This window comes from Vitis vinifera, chromosome 18, assembly GCF_030704535.1.
Source record: "Vitis vinifera cultivar Pinot Noir 40024 chromosome 18, ASM3070453v1".
Lineage (NCBI taxonomy): Eukaryota > Viridiplantae > Streptophyta > Magnoliopsida > Vitales > Vitaceae > Vitis > Vitis vinifera.
The window spans coordinates 22,347,588-22,367,344 of record NC_081822.1 but is presented as its reverse complement, the minus strand read 5'-3'; the positions used below and the strand labels follow the sequence as shown (position 1 = coordinate 22,367,344).

General features: G+C 30.5%; 1 protein-coding gene across 1 annotated transcript; it reads left to right on the top strand.

The window, feature by feature from the left end:
* The first annotated feature begins 10,919 nt into the window (after nucleotides 1-10,919).
* On the top strand, nucleotides 10,920-16,467 carry LOC100249427 (NAC domain-containing protein 17). The gene is made up of 5 exons (XM_002265575.5): nucleotides 10,920-11,330; nucleotides 12,688-12,965; nucleotides 13,056-13,355; nucleotides 14,913-15,480; nucleotides 15,908-16,467. The coding sequence occupies exons 1-5, from the start codon at nucleotides 11,132-11,134 to the stop codon at nucleotides 16,279-16,281; spliced, it is 1,719 nt and encodes a 572-aa protein (XP_002265611.1). The 5' UTR covers nucleotides 10,920-11,131; the 3' UTR covers nucleotides 16,282-16,467.
* Nucleotides 16,468-19,757: the final 3,290 nt, after the last annotated feature.

Here is a 19,757-nt window from a genome sequence, read left to right as displayed (position 1 = left end):
ATTCCATTTTCTAATTTTGAAGAAATGTGGGGACCATCTTCAATGACATCCCATAAATCAAGATTAGTAGATTGTAAAAACCAAGTTATTTTAGTTTTTCAATAGGTATAATCAATTCTCATAAAGAATGGATATCAGGTGGTTGAAAAACTTTCAATGTGAGATGAGCTTGATGGATTAGCCATTACCTCTTAGACGGTTAAGTCTTAAACAAGAGACCTAACTCTGATACCAATTGTTAGAAAAAATAGGTTAATCCAACCTATGGTAATCACCCTAGATGGAGGAAAGGAGGGAGGGGGGGGGGGGGTGAATAGGATGATGGTCTTTTTTAAAAAAAAAAAATTTAAACTATGTGAATGTAAGAGACAAATATATGCAAGTATATAATAAAACAATATAAAGACAATTGCATATAAAGTAAAAAAATAGGGAAGAGAGAATATAAACACAAGATTTTATAGTAGTTCAGCGCAATTCGGCGGCCTACATCCACTCTGCTCTAGTTTCTATCTCAAACTTGAGGTTTCACTAATTCAAGGCTTCCAGACCAAGCCTTCAAGCAATACAATTGGATTATGGTTCCAATTCACCATCTTGGACTTTTGGCTCCAAGCACCCTTTACACTTCTCAAGAGATACCTTACTCTTAAACAACCCCTCAAGTGATACCCCACACTTAAGAAAATTCATCTCAAAGATTTATAAATAAATGATCTCACAAAATCCTAGTACAAAAACTTTAAACTCAAATGATACAAGAAAACTAAAATTGAATGGTGCACTAATGATATGAAAGTTTTAGAATAATGGTACACTAAAAAATATTCTTCCAATGCTCAAATATATTCAAGAAAGGTTTGGGAAAGTTAAGCTCATAAACAATGAAGATTTGGAGCCTTTTTATAAAAGAAAAATCCAAACTAGTCATTGGAGGTTCGACCGGTTAAGCTGGGGGTCGACCGGTTGACTAGCCGTTAGCATTTGATGCTTGGTAAGTGACCGTTGGGCCTCAATCGGACCTCGACTAGGAGTCGACTGGAAAGGAAGATACCTTAAGCAGGAAAGAAAGGCTGCTAGAAGAGAAAGGGTGTGTGTTTTTAGCACTCCTCGACCGGACCTCGACCGGGCAAAGGGTATCGATCGACCAGTACCCTTGCCAGTTGAGCCAGTTAGCCTAGTGTCACGACCGGTTCAACGTTTTGACCCCGAAAACCTATCTTTTTTTATTCTTTTCTCTTCTAGCACTTAGGCAAGGTTTTTAGGTAAATTAATATACCAATTTTGGTGCATAAGTGAAGAATGTGATGCATGAAAACCCTAGTGCACCAACAACCTTACAAAGAGATCTTACGAAACTTAGGTCTTAAAAAACACTTCTCTTTGAGGTCTTCTTCTTCATGATTTCTCTTTGCCTTGATTTGTCTTTGTAATTGCCACTATGGAAATCGTCTTGCCTAATCACACTTGAAATATAATCATTAGTTCTAAACCTTGTTTTGTTATCATCAAAACCGAGATTAATTAAACATTGGTTTCACACATTCTATAAGGAAAATATTACCACCTCAAGGTCTTAACTTAACTCAAAGTCAGTGAAGACCCCATTACTAGCTCCATATTCTCTCAAGGTCAAGAGTCCATGCAGCATAGTAGCTTGGTGAAGGTATGACGAACCGAGAGCCAATGTCATAACTTACTATTAGTTTTATGCATATTTAACATACACACTAATGCACTTATTATAAAAATCCCTAAAATTTGTCCCAAATTTATTTTTACATTGATTTTGAACCCATTTTTATCCTTAGATTCCAAACTCCAATACATTTGAGTTTTTTTTTTTTTTTGGTTCACTTATACCATTTAAATCTTAATTTTTATTATTTTGTTTTATTTTTTTTATATTATTTTATTTTAGTTTAGTTTTTCCTTTTCCTTTTTCTTTTTTTTTTCTCGCCTACTCCACTCACTTTCTATTTTCTCTCTCCTACCATACCCCCTCATTCCCACAACCATACCCCTATTCTCCATTATTCCATTATTTCTTTTCTCATTTTGATTTAGGGGTTTTTTTTTTCTTTTTTTTTTCCTCTTTTCTCCCCCCATTTTTTTTTTCTCCATTTCTTCTTCTACTTCTAGCCACACTCCACTCCACTGCCACACGTCATCCCCTCCTCTATTCTTCCTTATTTCCTTTTCTTTTCTTCTTTTCTTCATTTTTTTTCTCTTCCTTTCTCTTTTTTCATTTCCCCTCACCACACCATCTTCCACTTTGGCAATCATCAGCGCCACTTCTGGCGCCCCCTCACTTCTCTCTCTCTCTCTCTCTCATTTTTTTTTTCATTTTTAAAATTTTATTTTTAATTTTTAATTTTATTTTCCTCTCTCAACACACTGCTACCCCCAACTTCCATGGTCTCCAAAAAAATTGTTTAAGTTTATTTTGTTTTGTTTTATTTTATTTTATTTTTTTCTTGCTTTGACTTTAATAGTAATCGTTTGTGAAATTTGGGTTGGTGAATTAATATGGAATTCGAGTTCATTGGTTATTGGTGAATTAATATGAAATTTGAGCTCATTTGTTATTGGTGAAATTTGTTAAATTGGTTGATAATTTATATGGTTTTGCTCATTTGAATTATTTAATTTGGACATGATATAATATTGTGGTATATCTGTGTTACATTTGGACTTTACATATTAAATTTGACTTGATTGCAGTTATAGATTTTCGATTTGTATATTAAATTAGGCTTGGATTATGGGCAACTAAGTTTATGCCTAATTGAACTTAATTTAATTTGTTACATTTGGGTTTAACTGATTATGCTTATATTTATATTATTAATTTGAAAATTTTGGGCTAAGACCTATAGTAAGTGGGATATTTTTTATTTTTTATTTTTTGGTTTATTTTTGTTTTACAGGGCCCATTCCGTTGAGTATGGATCAATGACACATGAAAAATCAAATTTCATGGAAGAAAATGAGGCTCAGGAAGGCTGTAAATGAGACATTGGATTTGTTGTAGGCTTGTTCGGGTACACCTTTTATTTTCCACTTCCATTCGGTTTCATTTTTATTGGTTTCTATAAATATTCGTTTGCATATGCTTACTCGTTGTGTACAAGATTAAATATCAAACAAATAAGAAAAATTTGTTTAAATAAAAGAACAATTCAATAAATTTGTTTAATAAAAATAATAGTTTAGAAAATATTATTCTTAATAAAAGAAAGTTTTTTTTATTAATAAAAATTCAGAAAAACGTTTTTAGGAAAATCCAAAAAAAAAATTGTTTTTAACAAAATTCGAAAAATTGGTTTTAGTCATAATTATCTAAAATTTATTTGTTTAATAAAAATTATTCAAAAAATTGGTTTTTAAATAAAATTGCCCAAAAGGTTATTTTTTTAATTAAATTTTCCAAAAAAAAATTTAATAAATTATATTTCCTTAATTATAATGAAATTAAAAGTAATTTTTGTAGATAAAGGTCTTAAATAATCTTTTAATGATAATATGATGAGAGTCATTTTTGCAAATTAAAGTTGTAGAAATCTTTTCTTTTCTTTTTTTTTTAATAAAATTGGATTGAAAATATTTCAAAATAAAGTTTTTAAAGAAATTAATTCATTTGTAAATAAAATTAAATTGAAATACATTTGCAAATAAAGTTGTAAATTTTATTTTTTTATTTTTTATTTTTGTAAAAGCAACTAAAAATAATTTCTATTGTCAAGTTGATTTTTTTTCAATAAATTCTTTTGATAATAATAAGTGTAAATAACTTTATTAGAATAAAATTTGAATCAAAGCGCTTATTAAAAATAAATTGAAACCTTTTTTGTAAATAAATAAATTAAAATCATTTATTTAATTTAAATTTCTTGAAAAACTAATTTTTGAAATATCTTTTTTTTAATCAATTTAATAAATCAATTTTCATAATCCTCATGTCATTTATTTTGTGCATTCTTGTAATATGCTTTTATTATTATTTTCCGATATATTGATTTGTATCATTAATTTTGGTATCCATGATTAATTGATTAATTGTCACAATTCCCTTCATTCGTTTAGTAGAGACCATAAGTATACAAGTTTAAAGGCGTGCTACGTCTCACAACCGTACCTTCCCGATAGTTAACCTGTCTCCTGAATTTAGACTTGGTTTTTGCAGACATGTTTTTTCCAAATAATGAGTCACACAAGGTTTTCTTTCTTATTTTGTTTTTCCTTTAAAAAATAAACTAAAATAAGTAGCGACTCCATGTCTTTTTAAAAAAAATCAAATTTTCACCAACAAAAAACGAGTCATACCATCGAGTAGGAGCGTACGTCCACAAGGCTATTTTGAAATTTGAAGGTGCGGTGTGGCTTGAATCTCTTTAAAAGTGTAGGTCGTGAAAAGATTTAATGAATTGTGCATGCTTGTGTTACTCCCTTCTACAATGCACACCACATGGAAGCCTCTTTGAAGCATGGATGATGGGCTTACAAGTGATCCTCTCAAATGGTGGATTGTCCTTATGCATATGAATTCACTTTTATGATAACATGCTCTCCAAAAGTGGTGCATGCTGCCTTTTCTATATGCAACCATTAAACACCATTAAGGAATTCAACTTGAAGACTTCCCATTAAAGCCACCAAAACCCCATAATCTTACCACAAAACCAGCCTCCAAATTCATGTACATGCAACCACCAAAACCCTATTATTTTACCACAAACCCACCCTCTAAATTCACCTAATACAACTACCAAAATTTTCCATTATTTTACCATAAAACTAGCCTCCAAATTCATGCACATACAACCACCGAAACCTCGTTATTTTACCACCAACCCAATCTCTAAATTCACCTTATGCAGCCACTAAAATTCATCTTTCCTCCATTGCATTTTCACCATAATTTTTTGTCATTAAATTCTCCATTAACAGCACAAAATTCCAACCACACAACTTCCTCAATTCAGTCAACAATATTACTTAAACAACCATGAGATCTTTACATGCACAACTTTGAATTTTTCAACCACTTATATTCACTTATGTGGTCTCATATCATGGACTACATATCCATGGTTTTTTCTCTTTGAATTTGGCCATTAAATCTTCATCTATGCAACCACCAAACTCCCATCTTCATTAAATCTCTCCACTAAGCGGCCATACCTTAGCCATGAATTAATACCCATTAAGGTTTTTCTCTATTGGAACATTCATACATTTCATTGATCTCTTCTTTATCAGTCTGCATAAGTCTCCATTGAAGCCATTCAATACTGCAACTCCCAAAAACAAATAAGTCGTGTAATTGCTTTATCTTGGTACATTAGCAACCACTCTCCAAAATTCAACAAATGATCATGATTTCCTCCCCAATTTTTCATTTTTTATTTTTGCTCTCAATCTCCTCTCCAAGATCACTATTTCGACCACCCCAATTCATAGGGTTCCTTCCACAAAGTCTCTTAAAAATCTCTCCTTGAGTGTTCGACTCTCCAAACGGAATTCTTTTTCATCTTTCCCTGTCATGTGTCTCCAAAGTGACAGTGTGGTGGACTCATTCTCCCTAAAACAAAAACTATGAGTGCTGATCCTCCCAATATCCATGGTTGTGCCCAAAAAATTTGATATCTCTACAATAAAAATCCATGTTCTTCAATTTTCAAAGACAAAATTCTAATTGTTCTCCACCAAGAGAAATATGATCATCATCTTCAAGGCTCTCCACTGAAAATTCTGATTTTATTTTTTATTTTTATCTCCAAAGCTATCCATCAAAAATTCTGATTTTTATCTCCAAAGATCTCCACCAAAAGTCTTGATTTTTCATCTCTAAAAGCTCTTCACCGAAAATTCTGATTTTTCAACTTCAAAAGCTTTTTCCCTGAAAATTTTGATATTTCATCTCCAAAGCTCTCCATCAAAAGATGTCGCATCCCATCTCAAATTCTCCAACATCCCTAAGTCTTCTCGAACTCCAATAACATGATCCCCACATTCAAATGGCAGCCCTCAAGTCCGCTAATGAATATCAAGTAACAACCTACATGCCTTTCTCTAATGACTTGATTATCATTTCCATGTCACCCTTATGTGTCATTCTCTTTCTTTTTCACCCGCATGTTGTGAAGACCTTCCAAAAGATGCAATGTCTACCTTCCCAATGCATGTAGTCCACATTTCAACCAAGATGTCACCTTCAAAATCTTTTCTAATCCTCTTTCCATATGCTCACATACGTGCTTCCTTAGAGAGAATTTCAAAGATGCAGTTGTAATGTCGCTTGGAGAGAATCTTTTATTCTTTTTGGAAAGTAAGCTCTTATTCCTGTATGTGGCTGCATGTTATTATGGGAATCCTCTCCTAGTTGCACCGTGTTATCCTTTCTCAATGACACCCATGGAGAATTCCTTTAGAAAGGTAGACTATACATGTTCAAAATCTCTCCAAGGTGTGTGAATGTGTCTTTTTTTTTTGGAAAGTTGGCAGTCTTTGTCTTCCTTTTTGGAGAGTCGTTGAATTCCCATCCAAAAATATATATATATATATATATATATATATATATATATATATATATACAAGTTAGAAACCTTATAATAGACAAAATAAAAATAAAAAAATCATGCCAATTTGGAAAAGAAAAATGGAAAATATCAATACATGTATATATAAGAAAAACCTAAGTATTAATTAATGCAACTTTAGCAACAATAACAAAAATAATAATAATAATAAGATAAGATCATCAATCACATGCAATTTTTTTAAAATAAATAAATAAACAAATAACTATACAAAAAATAATGATAATAAATAAATAAATAAATAAATAAATAAATAAATAAATAAAATAGATAAATAAATAAATAAGAAATCAAGTACATGCAAGTGTTAAAAAATGCAAATCATACGAACTATGTAAGCTATGCAGGAATTACCTAAAGGTGACCTAAATGAGTTGTGGTGCATCAAGATGGGTCAAGGTATGCCTCAATGAATCTAAGTGGGCCTAGATGTGCCTAGAGATGGGTCAAGGTGTGTCTCAGTGAATTTAAGTGAGCCTAGATGAACGTAAATGGGCTTAGGTGAATTTGAAATGTGCCTAAGTGACCTAGGGTGAAGTGTAATGTGCCTAGGTGACCTATGGTGAGCCTAAATGTGCCCTAAGTGAATTTAGGTGAAATATAATGTGCCTAGGTGATCTAGGGTGAGCCTAAGTGACCTAAGGTGTGACTTAATGGTTCTGAGTGACCTAAGGTGTGGCTCAGTAATCCTAAGTGACTTAAGGTGTGACTCAGTTGTCCTAAGTGGCCTAATGTGTGGCTCAATGGTCCTATGTGACCTAAGGTGATTAGCAAGGTGCCTAAGTGACCTAGGGCGAGTATGTGTAAGTCTCCTAAAAATGTACCTAAATATGCCTAAGCAAGTTGTTTTAAAGGTGTACCTAATTCTAAAAGAAAAAATGAAAGTCCTAGATCTAAATCGGGGCTACCAAGGGTCACAATGAAAGGTTAGATAAACCCCTCAACCAGAGTCTAAAAGATGGCTTAAAAAAGTAAGTTGTATAAGTAGCAATGGACTACCAAGGAACTGTTGTGGAGTACTGAAAAAAAAAAAAAAAAAAAAACACCTAAGGCATGTGCTAAGGAGACAAAACAGAGGGTCTATAATAGTACACTACATCATTAGATGGATTACCTAAGTCTATGAACCAATTGTAAACTACTCATCAATTCATAAGGAACCCATATGTTTTATGTAACTCCTAATGCACTGAAGTCATATACAATGCAAGTATGAATGCTTAGATAATATTAATGTAAATTAAGATATTAAAGTAAATCTAAAATTATATTAATTAAATATTATGTTATTACATCATATTATGCTTTTAAGAGCTTTATCCCAATTATTTAATCTACATTCTACCTATAGTTTGCCTAAGATAGTAAAGTGAAACTAAAATCATATTAATGAAATCTAATATTGTTACATAATGTTATGATTTTAAGGGTCTTATTTCAACAACTATGACTTTGGTGTACATTTGAGCTATAGTTTACCATGAATAGTTTCCTTCAACTTGCATTGAGAACACTACCAAACGTCTCTTACTTATGAATCTTTAGTTGTGCAATATATGCAACAATTTCATCCACACAATGCACTAAATTAGGTCCTCAACAAAGACTTAAGATTTATGTAATTCTCATTCTTCATATATCATAAGGTATCTTGAACCCTTCATAGATGATATTTTTATGGTGCACTTTTTTTATTACCATTTTGATGAAACTATTTTCCCACTTAGGTGGAGCAAAGTCAATTCATGAAGAACAACGAGAAATTACTTTGAATGCATCAACTTTGTCTCATTTTGATCATTGTATCAATCAATGCGAACTAGAAGTTTAAAGGGTCATTTATTTACAAAATCTTGCAAACCAATTACCAAATACATTCATTGATATAACAAAAGTGATAAAGTCACATATTCTTACTGCAAATACTTCGACATTGATTGATGTCCATATAGGACAGTTAGTAAATGAATTTAAAATATTTTTAAAGCGTAGTATACCTATTAGCTCAAAGGATGTGATTCCTTAAAAAAAGGAAAATACAAGGAAAACTTGTCACTTTCAAAAATGCCATAAAAATTATTGATCAATCTAAAATTAATGAACCAATAGCCCACAAAAAAAAACACAAAAAAAATATATAGCCCTAGAAGAGACACATATTGAACAAGTAACCATTGAAGATATATAAATTAAAAGAGTAACATTGAAGAGGCACAAGTACCCCAAAATAATGAGATATTAATAAATTATGTACATATGGGAGAAAAATATGATCAAAATAATATTGTTATTAATAATATTCTTTCTCTCCAAATGACCTTGGACATCATAACAAATGAAAGGATCTCAAACCACAAAATGTGGAAGAATACTGACATAAAATGATCAGTCAAATTAGAAAGAAGTCATACTGAGAGTTAAACTCGTTAATAAAATAAGAAGTATTTGGATTTATAGTTCAAATACCTAAAGACAAAAAGTTTGATAGGTACAAGTGGGTATTTGTATAAAAGAATAATAAGAAAAATGAGATTATAAAATATAAAATACAATTAGTAGCACAAGCTTCCTCACAAGGACATGGCATTGACTACGAGGAAATAAACTCTCTTGTCATGGATGCAATCACATTTCAATTTTCAACTAGTTTAGTTATCTCAAAAAGACTAGATATGTATATCATGGATGTCATTACGACATATTTATATGGATTTATGGAATATAAAATATACATGAAAATCTCTTAAGGATTTAAATTGCCTAAAACAAATAATACAAAGACTCATAACATGTACTCAATTAAGCTATAATGATCCTTATATGGATTGAAGTAATCCATACACATGTGGTATAATTGCCTTAGCAAATGCCTATTAAACAAAGAATATATGAATTATCCTATAATCCATGCATTCTCATTAAGAAATCAAAAACCAAATTTTCAATTATTGCAATGTAAGTTTAAATCTTATTATGACTATTGAAGGAGTTCTCAAGAACAATAAAAATGTTCGAAAAAGGAATTTGAGATGAAAGATGTTAGAAAAAAAAATTGTTTTAGCCTACAGATCGAGCATTTGCGAAATAAAGTTTCAATACATCAATCAAAATATATATAAAAAATCTTGAAGCATTTTCATATGGATAAAACACATCTATTAAGTTCTTTAATGGTTGTTTGATCACTTAAAGTGAAAAAAGACCAATTTTGTTTTTTGTAAAAACAGTGAAAAATTACTTGATCTTGAAGTATCATATCTTAATACTATTAATACACTTATATATCTTGTCAATTGTACATGCTTAAACATTGTCTTTTTCTATCAATTTACTAGTAAGATACAATTTTACTTTAAGCCAAGAACATTGCAATGGTATCAAATATATATTACGTTATCTTCGTAAAACAATTGATATAAGTCTATTTTATTTAAGAAAATCAAAACTTCAATTATATAACTAAAATTTATAATTTAACATATTCAAAAATCAAAATGGATTATCCTCGATTACAAACTAAGCTCAACCTAAAGAATTACAAGAATATATATATATATTTTCTTTCACAAGTTTATTATATAGTTTTTTACTAGTAAATTACTCGTGTTCCAACAAATGGGAGCACAAGGAAAAAATGTCCTTATACTCTTATTATGCTATTAAGTGATGATCAAAGGTACTTTCTTTTATCATTTAGTACTATCTTTTAATGATATAAGTACTACATTTCACCGTCTTAGATAGTAACCTTTGATCGATGAGTGGATAAAATTTGAATTATTTTTAAAAAATTCATATTTTATGATTATTTTTATATGAGTACATGAAAATTCACATTTTCCATTTTTCATTATTTAAAATATCTAATAATTTTGAGAATTTATTTTGAAATAAGTGAGAAATTTTGAAATTTTGTATATGACACCATCTTGGAGGATAAGTGGAGTTTTTTTTTTCATATTTGAGTTTTAAAACATGATTTTTATTTATGAAAATAATTAAAAACTACTTTTAATAATCATTCTCAAAAATTATTTTTTATTTTCAAAATTGAATAGCCAAAATTAAAAAGAAGTTTCCAACAAATTTTAAAATGGGAATTGGCATACACATTTGATCCAAGGTTTATCAATTGTGAACAAACTTTAAAATTTCACAAAAAAAAAAAAAAACCAAAAAAGGAAGAAAAAATTTCTTCAATCATGGAAGAAAAAGTTGGTTTTCGCTTTTATTTTTATTTTTGTTTTAAAAAATAAAATCGAAAGTAGAAAGAATCATTTTTTTCACTTAAAAGTCGAACCCTTAAAAACCCACACTAAACCCTTCCTCACCCAATCCTCTCTCAATATAATTAATTCAGAAATAGGAAGTTTCCCTTCGCCCACCACCTCGCTCTCTATCCTATTACTTCTTTGACTATGCCCTCTCTTCTTCCAAAACTCGCTCTCTTTTAGGGTTTTCTCATTCCCGATTCTCCCCATTTCCATCTTCTATTCTCACTCTGTTTCAGTAGAATCTGACCCGAATCGATGAAGGTGACAGTGGGTGATTCGTCGCCGTGCTTTGACGGAGACGAAAAGTCTGCGTGGCCACCCGGGTTCCGATTCCATCCCACCGATGAAGAGCTGGTTCTGTATTATCTGAAGAAGAAGATCTGCCGGCGACGGCTGAAGCTCGATATCATCGCCGAGGTCGATGTCTACAAGTGGGACCCCGAGGATTTGCCTGGTATCAAACCCATTTCTTGCCTTTGATTTTCTTCTCCTTGGACTTGATGAAGGAATGAATTTGTGTTTTTTATTATCTGGGTTTGTTTTATCTTAGTACGGGATTGGATTCTTGGATGGAGAACTGGGTTGTGGTAATTTGGTTATGAGTTGGGGATTGTCTTGAATGTAATTTGAATGCCTGGGGTATTGGTTTTCTTCATTGACCTGCTTTACAGGTTAACTATTGCGTTTATTCATCTGAGTTTGAGTTGGTTTGGTTCGTTTCGGATTCGAGTGTTTTGATTATGATAAGAATTGTGGTTCTGTGGTTGATATTTGATTTGGGTTCAATTGTTTTCTTTTTTGGGGTTTTCTGGTTGTTTATGATTGGTTTTGACACAAGTGAAAGTGTTATTTAGTTTATTTGTTACATTTGAAATTTTCATGAGGGATAAGTGTGTAATTTTGTTTTGGTTGGAAATGTTCCACAGACCGAAATGTTGTTTGGATGATATTAGATAGTTTTGTTGTACTAGGGATTTGTTTGAACTGGAGTTGAAGTTCTGTTTGCTGATCTGATTTGTTTTATTGAGGCATCAATTCGGTCTGTGGTTTAAGGTTTTGTGTGGTTTAGGATTGATCATATATTCAGGTCAAAAATTTTCTGGATTAGTTTGTTCTGTCAATTGAAACATAGGTTTGGACTCATGTCAATATGTTGTTTGGTTAATTGTTTGATTGGTTTTGTCTCAATATTTGAATATAAGAGTGAGTTTTTTTGTTTGTTTTTGGAAATAAATTATTTTTTATTGTTTTAAAGTGGGTTGGATTCAAGCCAAAGCTACACTTTGAAGTGAACATTCTGCTTGGCTGATTCATTCTGGTTTTGTTTAGTTGATTGATTTTCTGTAATTTTGGTTTGAATTCTAATAAAAATTGCTGTTTGCTTAAATTTGGTTTGTAACATTGGTGGGTGCAATTCTGACTTTCTTTGGTTAACTGATTTGTTTTATTGAAAGATTGGTGAGGACTAAGGTAAAGTTTGTATGATTGGTTTATTTGTGGAAACTTTGAATGGAGGGAAATCACTCTTCAAGCGTTGGCATATACACTATTTTTGCACAAAACAGGAATAGGTAATGATAAGGTCTCTTGCATTTTGTTGAGTCCTTTAGTATCCACCTTGCTTTTCTGAGATAATATAGAATTTGTGTTGAAAGGTTTGGCAGTAAATTCTCTCTCTCTCTCTCTCTTGGTTTTGTGGGAGGGGGGTTGGGGTGAGGTCGATTATTTATTGATGTTTAAGAATTTCAAATTATTGGTTTTGAGAAAAGTTTGGTCAGTTAATTGATTCTGTTTTAACAAATTAAATGCAGGACTATCTAAATTGAAGACAGGAGATAGGCAATGGTTCTTTTTTAGCCCCAGAGACAGGAAGTACCCTAATGGAGCTAGGTCTAATAGGGCAACCAGGCATGGATACTGGAAAGCAACAGGAAAGGATCGAACTATTAGCTGTAATATTCGGTCAGTTGGTGTGAAGAAGACCTTGGTTTTCTATAAAGGCCGTGCTCCAAGTAAAGAGCGCACAGACTGGGTGATGCATGAGTATACAATGGATGAAGAGGAGCTCAAGAGATGCCCGAATGTGCAGGTATTTTGCTCAAAATGATTTTTTTTTTTAATTATTAGTATCTTATGTCGATAATTGTCTATTGAAATTGGTTATCTTTCCATGTTTCAGGATTATTATGCACTTTATAAGGTCTTCAAGAAGAGTGGACCTGGTCCCAAAAATGGTGAGCAATACGGGGCTCCATTTAAAGAAGAGGAATGGGCTGACGAAGATGACCTAGATGTTAGTAACTACTCTGTTGAAGAGACTCCTCCAGAGCAGTTGAATGGCGTTATTTCTGTCAATAATTCCAAACCTAATGGGCAAGACTGTCAAGCAGATGCTTGGGATGACATCTGGAAAGGACTTGCAGAAGCACCTCCAGTTGTTCCTCTGCGTGTTGATGATTATGTTAATCTACTAGCTCAGGTTGGTTAACTCTCCTTCACTATTTTATTTTCTATTTTGTAATGATTTCTAATTTTTTGTATTAGAAAATAGTAATGGCTGCATTGTTGAAATGAGGTTTAAATTTTTTATATCTTGTTCAAGTTCTGGTATGCTAGCTTTCCCTTGCTGGTAATCTTTGAATTGGGTTATGCTGATTAAAAGAAAAACATATTCAAATGGGGTTATTTTCAAGAAAAAAATGTATGCTCTGCACCATATGGGACAGTGTGGGATCTACTGAGTGGTGATTGGAATGCCAGATTCCTTATAGAAATGGAGAAAGGTGTTTCTTGTCCCCTTTAAAAAAAATTAGAAATAAATGCAGATGTGTTCTTTTCTCTTTCTTTTTCTTGATCTTAATTGCTCCATATAATGAGGGGGTTAGAATATCCCCTTTTTATAGGTGGAAATAGCTCGTGTTTTATTACTTTTTATATACTTCCATTGACAATCAAAGTGGTTGTATTGACTGCAAAGCAGGTTACTTTTACATTTTGTTCATGTATCCAAGGATGAAAATTTTGGTTTTTTTTGCCGAAATTTCGTGTTTTGGGGGTCAGCGAAACGAAAAAGGGGGGCAAAATGTCGACGGAAGAAATATCCGTAAATTTCGCCAAATTTCGGAGAAATTTCCTTTTCTTTCTATTTATTTCGGCAATTTTTCGCCGATTTTTTGAAAAAATTGGCGCCTTGCACCTGCTATTGATCCGACGGCTCCCAACTTCCCCGCATTGATTTGAATTAGTACATTTTTCCCAATTAATCAGTACATTTTTTAAATCTTGAATGAATTAGTAGATTTTCATAGAATTAATTTAGTTTAGTTAATTTATTAACTTAATTAACAATATTAGTAGCTTCTCAATTTTTAAATTTTTTTTTTATATTTTCAATCGTAATTAATTAGTACATTTGAATTAATTAGTACATTTTTTAAATCTTGAATGAATTAGTAGATTTTCATAGAACTAAAGGGTCATTGCAATGTAACATGTACAAATTATTGATATTTAATGAAATCAAGTCTTTCATGAAGCTTCATAATGAGTGTACAATTACAAAATTCACATTTCTTATCGATTGACAAGATATAATTACATTTAATATCGCAAATTATATCATACATATATCAAATTCTTCAACAAAACAACTTTAAATTGTCTATTATATTTCTAATTACATTGCTATGAGGTTTTTCTTACATTTCCATGAGTTTTGATCAAATTTTGGCATACCGAAATTTTTTTCCAAAATATCCTTTGATATTTCTCCGATATATCCGTAAAATCAAGTTACCGATATATCCGTGATTACCGATATTTTCATCCTTGCATGTATCCTTGTCTCATAGGGGGGAAATCGAACCTATTTCAACCATTTATTTATACAACAGTAACCTGTGAGCATAACAGTTGCATTGGCGAAAAAATGTGGTAGTTTATTGTGCTTGTGCTTGTGCTTGTGCTTGCACATGTGCTTGTTTGTTTACATTTATTCATTTGTGGACGGATTATTGATTTATATAATTTGTTGTAGGTTATTGGTGAAGAAGAAGCTCAAACTCCTTTGGTGGATTCATCACTCAATGGAGCTTTCGTTGCTGATCCAATAAGCACAGTATTAACCCCTACCTCTCAGCAGTATGCTGTGCCAGAGAACGTTGAGTTTACACAATCAGCCTCCTCTCAGTTGCAATTGCACGAGGCACCTGAGGTCACATCTGCTCCTAACATTAGTGAGCAGGAACGTGGATTAAGTGAGGAGGACTTTCTAGAAATGGATGATCTCCTTGGTCCAGAACCCATTCCTCAAAACTATGAAAAAACTGAGGAGAACTTGCAGTTTGAAGGCGATGGATTGAGCATACTTGACCTGTACCATGATGCAGCCATGTTTCTTCGTGACATTGGCCCTATTGATCAAGGAACGGTTCCGCATCCATATTTGAATACCATTGAGAATGAGATGGTGAACCAGTTGAATTACCAGCTGCAGCCCCATTCTGTTGGTGCAGATCAGATTAGTGGTCAGCTGTGGACACTCGATCAAAGTGTCTGTACCTCAGCAGAATCTATTCAGGGGATCATTGGGCAGCCAACCTCAGGTACATATATCTGCAAAGACCTCAATGTCCATTCTTCTCCTTGGCAATGAGCCTGCAACTGAAGCTACAAATTTTCCTAAACTATGTTTTGATTTGTCCAAAGCACAACTTTCTACATTGCATATCTGGCTGGAGGACTTGAATCAGATGGATGGTTTTGGTTGACATGTCACATCCACGTGGCAAAAAAATAATAAAAAATAAATAAAAAGAAAAAAGAAAAAACTAAGCGGATGAAGGGTTTTGACTTGGCTTCAAGATCTCTTCTAATGCAATTTTGGATTCATCCAACGTTCAATGAAATGTTGAGAAAAAATGTAGCCTTTCCTCTCTCATCAGGGGAGGAGTTTTCAGCCAACTTCAAGAGTTCTTCCTCCAACTCAGGTAGTATAGTATTCTAATACTCCAAGTTTCTGCTATTGTCTAGGTGTTGTATATGCCAGCAGTTCTACAAATGTTCCCACCGAAGGAAATCAAAACATGAATGGCGAAGGGGGTAACGGTGCAGGGAACCGATTCACTTCTGCTCTATGGTCCTTTGTGGAGTCAATACCTACCACACCTGCATCAGCTTCAGAAAATGCGTTGGTAAATCGGGCATTGGTGAGAATGTCTAGCTTTAGTAGGATGAGAATGAATGCATTGAACACAAATGCAGGTAATGGAGGTGCAGCCACATGGAAGGGAGGTATAAATAAGGGGGGATTCATCATTCTTTCAGTTATTGGAGCACTGATAGCTATATTCTGGGTCCTAATGCTAGGACCTGTGAAGATGTTAGGAAGATGCCTCCCCTCATGAGTCATGGGTAATGAATAAAACTAAGTATTTTATGTAAATGAAAAGATGAAGACGAAAGATGAAGATGGGTGTTTCTTGTTATGAGACTCCTTAGCCAGATTCAAATTTTAAAGCTCTCAGACGCAATGGGAGAAATTTTATTTGGCAGTATATACAGAGGTTTTAGTGGGTATTTGTTTGCTGTGAGTACAAGTCTTTGATCATTATTCCCCATTCATTTACATCTATAGTCGTGTAATATTTTCTCAAATATAACTTAAGTCAGATGAAAGAGGAGGAAACTTAACTCAGCAATTTGTAAGATTTCTAACGCAGCTTTTTACAAAATTTAATTTTTTAATTTTTAATTTCTACTAGATTTTAGTGTAGTTTTAAAATAACCCAAGTGGTGAATGTACTTAACCATTGGGGGTTATCTTTGATCCACTAAGAGAGTTATTTTGATTGATTGATTGATTATAGTATGTAATAGGATTTAAAAAAGGATAATATATTTTATATCATGGGTGTAATAGAATAAGATAAGTTATCGTTATTGGTTTATATATATATATATATATATATAAAATATATTAATTTTAAGCTTAAAAGCTAAATAGCATAAGGTTTTTTTTATATTACTTATTTTATAAAACAATAAGATATATTCTTCATCTTCCGTTATATTATACATGAAATATATTAATTTTAAGCTAAAACACACATTTCCCATATATCATAAGTTTTTTCTTTAAAAAAAATGATTGAAAAATTAAATTTGTTGTTAAAAAAAAACTAAAAAAAACATTTATAAAATATATTATAAAAAAATATTAATATATGTATTATTTTTATTTATTGAATAATGTGATATAAAAAATAAATATTGTTGAAAGTAAAAGAAATTTTATATTTTTTTAGCAAATATCAAACAGTAAAAAGTAATATTTATATATATATTCATTTTTTTGGTTTTAAAAATTAAATATAAGTATGATATAGCTTTTATTTATTTTTCCAAAAGTACTTAAACTTAATACCTAAAATACCTAATTTTTATTTAAAAATATATATATATTATGAATGTGGTATTTGGTTTCAGCCGCGAGTCTCATATCACTTTAATCATCATGCGAATGTGCCACTTCTTTGAATCATAATTGTCGCTTTTTTAAATTCAAAGTAAATCTAATATATTAGAAGGGGTTTATGGTAAATGTTTGTGTTAGTTACAAAATTAAAAATTATTCCTCTATTAATTTAATTTTTTGAATAATATTAATCATAAATTATGTTCAATGCCTAATAAATGTTTTTATTATAATTTTTGTTAAATTTTAATAAAGGGTTAATTTTACTTGCTTCCCCGATGTTTGGACTAAATACACTTAGCTCTTATTGATTTGAAAATTTTCATTAAATACCTCGTCTACTATTTTTATTTGTTATATTCACTGACATCCTTTAACTTGAAATAAGAAATATATGTGATAGAATTTCAAACCATCAAAAATTAGATGTATTTTAGTTAAAATCTTAACGAGGATGCATAAAATTAATCCTTTAATAAAAATGATACCGTATGCAAATAGATATTAATGATTTTAATATTATATGTTTTAAAATATACAATTTAAAGTGCGCTTGATAATATTTTTAGTGAAAGTATTTTCCTTTAGAGTGTTTTTAAAATAATCATCAAGTGTTTCTCCATAAAACACTACAAGTGATTTTTCAACATTATAAGAGTCCGTCTGATAATGCTTTTTAAAAGTGTTTCTACCCCCTAAAAACACTATAGGTATTTGGTAATATTTTAAAAAATTCAGATAAACACTTGAAATGTTTTTGAGGAAAGCACTTGAGCGTGTTTTTTAAAAAAATACTTCAAAAAATTTCAAATATTTCTAAAATACTTTTCTTGCTACCCTTCTTTTGTTTCCCACTAGCCACTACCCTTCTTTTCCTTTCACTCTTTTCTATTTTTTATGAAAATATCTCACAAAAAGCCAAAGAACTAATATGTATAAAATAATTTTGAGATTTTGTACAATCTTATTGAAAATCACTGCAATGACATCAATTTTTAATTTTTCCTATATTCTACATTGTTTCTATTTTCATAATCATAAAAATATTTTTTTTGAGTTTTTTTAACAATATAATTGTGTGTGTATATATATATATATGTAATTAGAATAAAAACTTTTGGTTTATTATAATATTTTATTTTTGCAATGAATATCATTTCTAGTAATTTATTAATATTAAAAGTGTGAAACATTATAAAAAATAATCATTTTTTCAAATTCTCATAAAAGCGTTTTTCATATAAGTACTGCAGAAGAAAACACTTCTACTAAAAGCATTACCAAACGGGTTTTAAGTGATTTTTTTATTTTTAAAAATGTTTCCTAAATTTTGTCAAATACAAACTTTATTTGGTAACTGTTTTTTAAAACAATTTGAAATAATAATTTTTAAAAACTATTATTTGATGTTTTATAAAACAAAAGTCTATTTGGCAATTTAAAATATTTTTAATCTATTTTTGATATTTTAAAATATGTTTTAAAAATAATTTTTATGTCTAGAGCTTTACTTTTAATCATTATACATGTTTTGTATAATTATTTCTTTAAATAACTCAACAAAATCAAGTAATAACAACTAAAAACAACAAAAATATGTTTTTTTAAACACTATGCTTTCTGTTCTTGAAAAGAGAAAACATAAAATAGTTTTCTAGTTGTCAAACGTATTTTTCTTCAATAGCCTTTTTATTTTATTTTATGAAAAACAAAACACTGTTCTAAAAAACAGTTATCCAACAAACACATAATTTGTTTCAAAAACATTTTTTTTTTTTTTTTTTGTTAAAAGCACTTCCTACAATCATCTACTTAACAAAATCCTATTTTTTTTTTTTTTCATAAGGATTGTTTTCATCAAATTTTAAACAAAAATTACTAATAGACTAACCTAGCATTGATTTATGATTGCTATTAACAGAAAAAAAACAAAAAGGATTAAAGTGGCACTTCATAAAGAAAATTAAACTTAAAGAAAAAAAAAAAGGTAAAGTTGGTTGATATAAACTATAAGCGCGATATTAAAATATATTTTTTTTGAAAGAGATTAAAAAATTATTATAAATATAATGATTTAAACTTGTTAATGAAAATTTAAAATTATTATAAACATAGAAATAAGTTTTTAAAAACAAAATAAAATAGAGAACAATATTTAGAGAATGACTAAAAATTGTTTTTAATCTTATTTAAAATCAAAAGAAAAATATAAAAATATAATAAATTATAATAAATAAATAAAAGTAAACATGATATCTCTATTTTTCTCACTCCATGATTCAATATCAATATTGAAAATATTTAAATATGATATTCCTTTAAATCATAAGTGTTTTTTTTTACCTAAATTTCTTTTAACTTCTCTAAATTTTTTACTAAAAAAATAATTGCCAAATCAAGTTATAA

Bases quoted from the DNA above. Each gene is read 5' to 3' on its own strand.
- LOC100249427 (XM_002265575.5), top strand. From the start codon at position 11,132: ATGAAGGTGACAGTGGGTGATTCGTCGCCGTGCTTTGACGGAGACGAA. The intron at 11,331-12,687 runs GTATCAAACCCA...AATTAAATGCAG, and splicing joins GGACCCCGAGGATTTGCCTG to GACTATCTAAATTGAAGACA. The intron at 13,356-14,912 runs GTTGGTTAACTC...AATTTGTTGTAG, and splicing joins ATGTTAATCTACTAGCTCAG to GTTATTGGTGAAGAAGAAGC.